The following is a 7,494-nucleotide window of genomic DNA, read 5'->3' as shown; positions in this document are numbered from 1 at the left end:
AACTATTCGACCGAATTTTTACCAAAAGTATATAAAATAGGGGTAGAATTTTCCGGGGAGTGTTATAGAGTGCATAGTTTTTCGTTACCGATCTTTTTGGGAACCGGTATACGAAATTTTTCCAATTTTCGGGAAATAATTAACCGAATTTTAAAGAATTGTATATGAATCAGGGGTAGAATTTGTCGAGGAGTACCATAAAGTGTATAATTTTTTGTTATCGATTTTTTGGGAAACCGGTATCAGAAATTTTCCAATTTTTTGGAAAATAATTGACCGATAAAAGTATAAAATAGGGGTAGAATTTTTTGGGGAGTGTTATAGAGCGTATAGTTTTTCGTTACCGATTTTTTTGGGAACCGGTATCCGAAATTTTTTCAATTTTTCGGTAAATAATTGACCGAATGTTTTGTAAAAAATGTTTTGATTCTGATGTAATTCCTGACATAAACATAAAAAGTGTGTCGGGTGGCTGATTTAAAAGCGGTGGGGTTGGGGGCCGGGGGAGGCGGTTTTTAGTCGGTGAATAAGTCCGGCATAACCCTGGGGACCGGCCTTAGGGTATGCGTAAACATTTTCCTTTTCCAACAAAAAAAAAGCAGGATCTTAAAATTTGCAAAATTCCGTAGAAGAATTAACTAACCGATAGAACAAAATGGAAATAATAAATATCTACAATTAGTAGAAATCATTTTAGTAAAAACATTAATTATTTAATTGATTTTTGCTTGATAAGCTATTGTCTGATAAAGAAATTTTTTTTCGATTAAGGATATTGAAATACAAATGAAGTCGTTTGAAGAAAAACGACTCCCGGGCGAAGCCCGGGTAACCAGCTAGTAACACTATATTTTCGAGTTGCGGGCGGCTTGGAGTGACTAATTCCGTTGCATTGTTTTTGTATTAATTTCAGAAAAGTTATGGCAAAGCCTTGCCTTCAGAAGTTTCACTTCTAACGCGCGTGGCGACCACACGCATGATTTTTTTATTATTGGTTTTATATATAGTCTGTAATCGCATTAATAGTTGCGTTAATTTTTTGTTATTTTTCTCTATCGTATGGAGAATGTTTTTGCACGTCTGCTACGTGTCCTTTGCGATTATCGTTTCGCTACTTCTTCGGCTTGCTGTAGAAATTCCTGAAGTTGGTAATATCGGTTTCCTAGTGCTGCTACGTCGATTTTAATCGCTAGTTTCCAAGTAACTTCTACTTGTTGCAATTGTCCGGTTCTCTCAAAGTATATTCCCGGCTCGCTGCTGAATTGTCGTATCTCGTACGATGGTGCTGTCTCAGGTTTCGCTTTTTTCGCGAAGTGCTGGACGACGATCAGCGTCCTGTAAGATAAGGACTCATGTTACCTTTCTTCGAATTTTTACCTTAGCTTGATAATGCCTTCTCCTCGCGTTTTTTCTCTTTTCGCGCGTTTAGTTGCTCTTGCGACGTGGTTCAGAGAGTACTTTTATTAACTCTATTAAAAATGCGGTGCATTCAATGCAATCTGTATTTCGCGCCGACGTCTTGCGACGCCTGCATGCGTTCGTATTGGCTACGCGCTGCTCGTGCGGGTGCCGTGAGTGAGGGTGCCGCGCTTAGTGCGCGGATGGCGGCGAATTTGGGTTCGGGGCCGACGTCGCCCCCTCCCTCCTACGCGGACGCGTTGTTGACGCCCCCGGGTACATGGATGCATCTTCTCTACCCCCTGGAGGTCACATTGGATGTGGCCACCGGACGTCGTGTGGTGCGACGTGTTTGATGTTCGGTAAGTACTTATTATCTTATTTTCCTTAGTTTTTACTATCGCCTATTTTCTATTGCCTACTTTCTATTGCTTGTTTTTGTTCTTTTACGCTGTTTTTACTGTTCTATAAAAGGCTTTAATCGGTTTACGTGTACTCGCGTGGTTTTCCGTCCCTTTTTGATCGTGTAATTGACGTCTGAATGTTTTTCGATTACTTCATATGGTCCTATCCACGGGGATTCTAATTTTTTTTATCTCCCTCTACGCACCGTTTCGTCGTGCAAGAGAACTTTGTCTCCCACTCGAAAATTAATTTCTTTTGTCTTCTATATCATACGTCTCCTTGGCCTTAGATTTTTCGTTTCGCAAATGTTTTTTGCAACTCGTTGTGTCGCTCTTAATTTTTCTTTTAGCTCTTGCGCGTAATCGTCATACGTATACGTTGGTTTCGGTGGTTGCGACAGTGCCGTCGGTAGTGTCGCTCGGTGCCCGTATACTAATCCAAAGGGTGTAAACCCGGTCGCTGTGTGTGGCGTCGTGTTATACGCGAACATTGCGTATGGCGTCCATTCGTCCCAGTCTGTCTGGTCCGCGTTAATATAATGTCGCAAGTATTCGGCTAATGTTCTATTACTCGTCGAGCGTTCCAATGCTCCATTACTCTCGGGATGGTAGGCCGTTGTTTGAATTTTTTCTATCTTCAGTAATTTACACGTGCTTTTAAATATCTCGCTAAGGAAATTCGTTCCTCTATCCGTCAGTATTTTGTCGGGGATACCGTATTCAAAGATAATCTTTGTGACGAATTCTTTCGCAATTGTATTCGCTTCTTGATTAGGTACGGGTATCGCCTTACTGAATTTCGATAAATTATCCTGAAACGTGAGGATATATTTATTTCCGTTTTCGGTCACCGTCAGTGGTCCTACTATATTTAGAGCACATTTTTCGAACGGTTTGTCCGCGGTGTCTGTTATTACTAAAGGTGCTTTATTTTTTTCGCGATAACTTGTTCTTCTGACATAGTTCGCATTTATTAATGTAATCTTCGACGTCTCGAGTTAATCCTCTCTAATTATGCGTCAACCTTATTCGGTTTATGGTGCGTTCCACACCCTGATGTCCTCCTACAGGTGCATCATGGTATTCGTATAATATACGTTGCTTTCTCTTCTTCTGTGTATTTTCTTTCGCTCTCCTCTTCGTTATTCTCTTCCTTCTCTATCTTGTTGATATCTGTCGGCACATGTCGACTCAGCGCATCCGCGTTTCTATTCTCTTGACCGGCTTTGTGTACGATAGTGTAATCGTATTCTTCTAATTTCAACCTCCATCGGATTAATCGTGAATCCGGGGTCCTTTACGTTAAATAGCCAAACCAATGATTTGTGGTCTGTCACTATGGTAAATTTTGTTCCATAAACGTATGGTCGGAAGTGTTTCACCGCCCATACTATCGCTAGTAATTCTTTCTCGGTAGTATTATAATTTTGCTCGGCTTTAGATAGTACTCTGCTCGCATACGCCACGGGTTGATCTTGACCTATCTTTCCCTGTGACAGTATGGCTCCTATTGCGTAATCTGACGCGTCGGTCGTTACTACAAATTCTTGGGAGAAGTCCGGGTATTTTAATACCGGTGCTGTAGTTAATTTTTCTTTAAGTATTTCAAATGCGTTTTTGTTGTTCTGCGTTCCACTCGAATTTGATATCTTTTCTGGTCATTTTTGTGAGTGGCTTGGCGATTGCTGAAAAATCTTTAATAAATCTTCGATAGTATCCGGCTAATCCTACGAAAGCCTGGATGTCCTTTACCTTTGTTGGTCTCGGGAAGCTTTTTACTGCTTCTAATTTTGAAGGGTCTGGCAAGATTCCGTTTTTTGTTATTACATGTCCGAGATACGTCACTTTTTTCCGAAGGAATTCGCATTTATCGGGCTGTAATTTCATATTATAGTTTCTCAGTCTTTTTAGCACTTCAATTAATCTCTTATTGTGCTCTTGTAAACTTGCTCCGTATACTATTATATCGTCTAGATAGACTAAGCATTGTAATCCTACTAGTCCTGCTAAAACGGCTATTATTGCTCGTTGAAATGTCGCTGGGGCATTTTTCAGTCCAAAAGGCATTCGATTATACTCGTAATGTCCGTATTGTGTCGAGAACGCTGTTTTTTTCTTTATCTTCTTCTTCCATCGGGATTTGATGATATCCCGAGGCGAGGTCTAGCGTGGTAAAATATTTTGCTTTTCACAGTTGGTCTAGGATATCGGTTATGTTTGGCAATGGGAAGGAATCTCCCTCCGTTAGGTCGTTCACAAACCGAAATCTATTACCACTCTCAGTTTTAATTTTCCTGATGCGTCTCTTTTCTTTGGTACTACTAGCAACGGCGCATTCCACGGGCTCGTGCTAGGTCTAATAATTCCGTTTTTCAACATCTCTTTCACTTGTCTATTCACTTCTTCCTTGTGCTTTTCTGGCAAACGGTACGGTCGGACGTTGACCGGTACGCTGCCCGCCTTCGTGGTAATCTTATGCGCGACGATATCAGTGCATGTCAGTGGTTCTCCTTCTACATGCAATACATCGCTGTAATCTCTGCAATTTCCATAATGGTTTTCTTTTCTTCTTCGTTTAAGTGTTGTGTGCGTATCAATTTTTTCGATTTTTTTCGCTACGCGGCATTGTTTCTTCTGCTTTGTCTACTTGGTTTATTTCTATCTCTTTTGCTTCTTCTTGCTCTAACTCTTCTAATGTTACTTGCGGCATTAGCATTTCGACTGTCTTCTCCGTCGTATTTAGTATGCTTGCCGGACATAGAAAGTTTTCTGGCATCACTAGGCAATTTTCTATGAACACTCCTGGCATTGTTTCTTCTGCCTGTATTATTCCTAGTGAATTTTTATCGGTTGCGACTTGCACTATTGTCTCGCTTCGCGGTTTCAAAACCATTTTCTTATACGGTATAATTTTAATGTGCTATTCCCTATGCGTATTGCGCTCGACTCGTAACTATATGACGCTCGATGTTTCTTTATAAAATCTACGCCTAGTATTCCGTCGTATTCTATCGGAAAATCATCCTTGACGACATATATCGTGTGCTTGATTTTTCTATCTTTCAAGTCAATAGTTGCTGTAAATTTTCCAATCGTATGGGCTTTATGACCTGTTACTCTTGTAAGGGCCATTTTATCCTCTTCTATCATTGTTTCGCCTTTCAAATGTTTTACTTTTATTATTGATACGGCCGCTCCGGTATCGAACAGTAAATTTATTTTTTCGCGCTTTGCTTCTCGCATGGGCAGAGTGATTAAGTCCAGCCCTGCACGCTTTTGCGGCTTGTTCGTCATGTGTGACACCTGATACTCTAACGCCGGTCGGCGCTGCTTTGTGTCCTCTTTGTCTTCCTCATCGCTATTCGCGGCTGAATTACTGTCCTTTTTTCTCGGGCCATTTGTTTTTGGGTGAAAATTTTTATTTTGTCCTCGCGGATTATTAGGTTTGTTGTGATTCGTCCTTTCTTTATTTGGTCGACCATTTAACACCAACATTCTTCGCGCATGTGTCCTGCCTTCTTGCAGTAATTGCAGACTTTATCTATCGCGTTTACGCGGGGTGTCCTATCGGGTTTCGGTAAGAAGAAACGGTTCGCATATCTATTGGTACGACATTCCCTTCCGAGGTGCCCGTATTTTCCGCATTTTTGGCATTGTAATATCGATCGGTTATCGCGCGGTTGCGGCGAGTACGCATAATTATTTTTGGGACGCGGCGGAACTCCACTCGGCCCGTTTACTTTTTCCTCGGCGCTCGCTCCGGCAATCGCTTCTTGCAATGTTGCGAAATGCTGAGCTCGGACAAGTAACTTGATCTCGTCTCTCAATCCTAATTGAAAATTCTGTAATGCCTGTTGTTGAATCGTTTCTAATATAGTTCGCTTGCTTTCTATGGTGTGATTTCTTCCCTCTATCATGGAGTCGTGTAGCTCCATTGCTAGCTTATCGGCTCTTAATCCGAATGCTCTTGCATTTTCTCCGGGTTTTTGCTTGAGTGTATTAAACTCTAGTTGTAAGTGTGTTGTGCTTTTGCGGCTCAAATAACAAACTTCTAATTCTTTCTTTAGTTGTGCGAAATCTCTTATCTCTCGCGTTTGAAAGTCTATCATCGCTCTTCCTTTTAGCTTTGTGCATAGCACTGCTTCTAATAGCGTTCCTTCTTCCATAGGATTTATGTTTTTTATTGCATATGACGCGGCGCTTAAGAATTCTTGTAATTTACTCGAGGCTCCGTCGAACTCGGGTATCATGTCTCGTGCCTCTTTTCATCGTAGATATCCGATTGCGCGTTCCGCTTGGTTCCGAATATCGTACGACGTTCTTCCGTACGTCACTTCGAACGGGAGGTTACTTGGCTCGCGTCTCGCGTGAAATTCGCGGCGTTCAGGATTCGCCGTTTCTAGTTGATTTACGCGATCTTGTAAGTTGCGGATTCCGTTTAATATCTCGTCGAGAATGGAATCTCTATCGTCTCGCGGCGGTCCGGCCCGTGCGGGTATCCGGTTACGGTAATTCGCCGGGGTGCCTCTTTGTGATAGCACTCGATTAAGACGGTTTATTTCTTCGTCTATTTCCTCTGGGGTTATCGGCGCGTTGTCATGTACGTTATTCGCGTCGTGGTTGCTATTTGTTGCTTCCGCCATCTCGATTACGTTCACGTGTCTCGGGGCAGAATAATACTTTTGCGTGTCAAATACGCTGCTATCATACGAGGTCAATGAGAACTTTCGTCTGTGTGTTCGCCTACTGATCGTACTGTCCGCGTCTTCGGATTGTACGTGCGCGTGTGAGGGGTGGAGTCTATTTTCGTCGGGGCAGTTATTTTGTCCTATTACTCTCGCGTCTAAAATTATAACGGAATCGTCGAATTGTTCGCGTTCGATTACGCTGTTCGGGTGTAATTCCGGTTCTGATTCGCTTTCGCTTGAGTAGTATTCGTCTAAATTTCTACGCACGGTTTCGCGATTGTCGCTTACGACTTCTTCGGTCGTTTGCACGGGGCTTAACGGTCTATTTCTACGCGCTCGTCGTGACGTCTCGCTATGGAGCCACGATTGGTTTAGTTCCGCAGGTGGATTTTTGTTTTCTGACATTTACGGTGATTGCGCTTTACATAATTTGCTTAATCGACTTACATTACGGTCGCTAGTCGCATGTTGCTGGTCGGTGCTCGTGCCGCCTTATCTGTCGGTGAGCCTCCGTTGAGGTAGGTCGGCGCCTTCTCGGGTTACGCTGCTCGCTTGTCCCTCGTCGGCCGCTACCGTGTTGTCTGCTGCTTTTGAATCTGGCTGCCTGTGTCTCCGTTGAGGATGTTACACTGCCTCACTGATTCACTTGTTTTTCTGTTTCAGCTGCCGTTCCCGTCCTGCCACTGGATCCCTCACGATGCCACCATTTGTTGTGCCCTCCTTTTACGGCGGGACACAATGGGATCGTTTATTCACGGAGGAGTCGGGATTGATTATCAACACTTTTCAATAAATGACAACTTTAATTAATCCACTCTGATTTACAATGATCATTCGCGTTAAACGCCCGTCGCTTCGAGACTCCAATTGCCCTCTCGTCTCCTGTTGTCGCTTCCTTTTGAATCTCGTCTTGTCCTTCATATCGCGGAGTTGCTCGATCGTATCTGGGCCGATCGCGCAACTCATCTCTTGCTGATTCGGCGTTGCGTAATTCTTTCGGGCTT

At 42.8% G+C, this 7,494-nt stretch overlaps 1 protein-coding gene across 1 annotated transcript; it reads right to left on the bottom strand.

The window, feature by feature from the left end:
- Positions 1–5,284: 5,284 nt before the first annotated feature.
- On the bottom strand, positions 5,285–6,103 carry LOC139824434 (uncharacterized). Its single transcript, XM_071796966.1, has one exon. It carries the CDS (start codon positions 6,050–6,052, stop codon positions 5,285–5,287), a length of 768 nt encoding a protein of 255 aa, XP_071653067.1. The 5' UTR covers positions 6,053–6,103.
- Positions 6,104–7,494: the final 1,391 nt, after the last annotated feature.

This window comes from Temnothorax longispinosus, unplaced genomic scaffold (assembly GCF_030848805.1).
Source record: "Temnothorax longispinosus isolate EJ_2023e unplaced genomic scaffold, Tlon_JGU_v1 HiC_scaffold_37, whole genome shotgun sequence".
In the NCBI taxonomy this organism is placed as follows: domain Eukaryota; kingdom Metazoa; phylum Arthropoda; class Insecta; order Hymenoptera; family Formicidae; genus Temnothorax; species Temnothorax longispinosus.
This window is presented reverse-complemented; position numbering and strand designations above follow the sequence as displayed.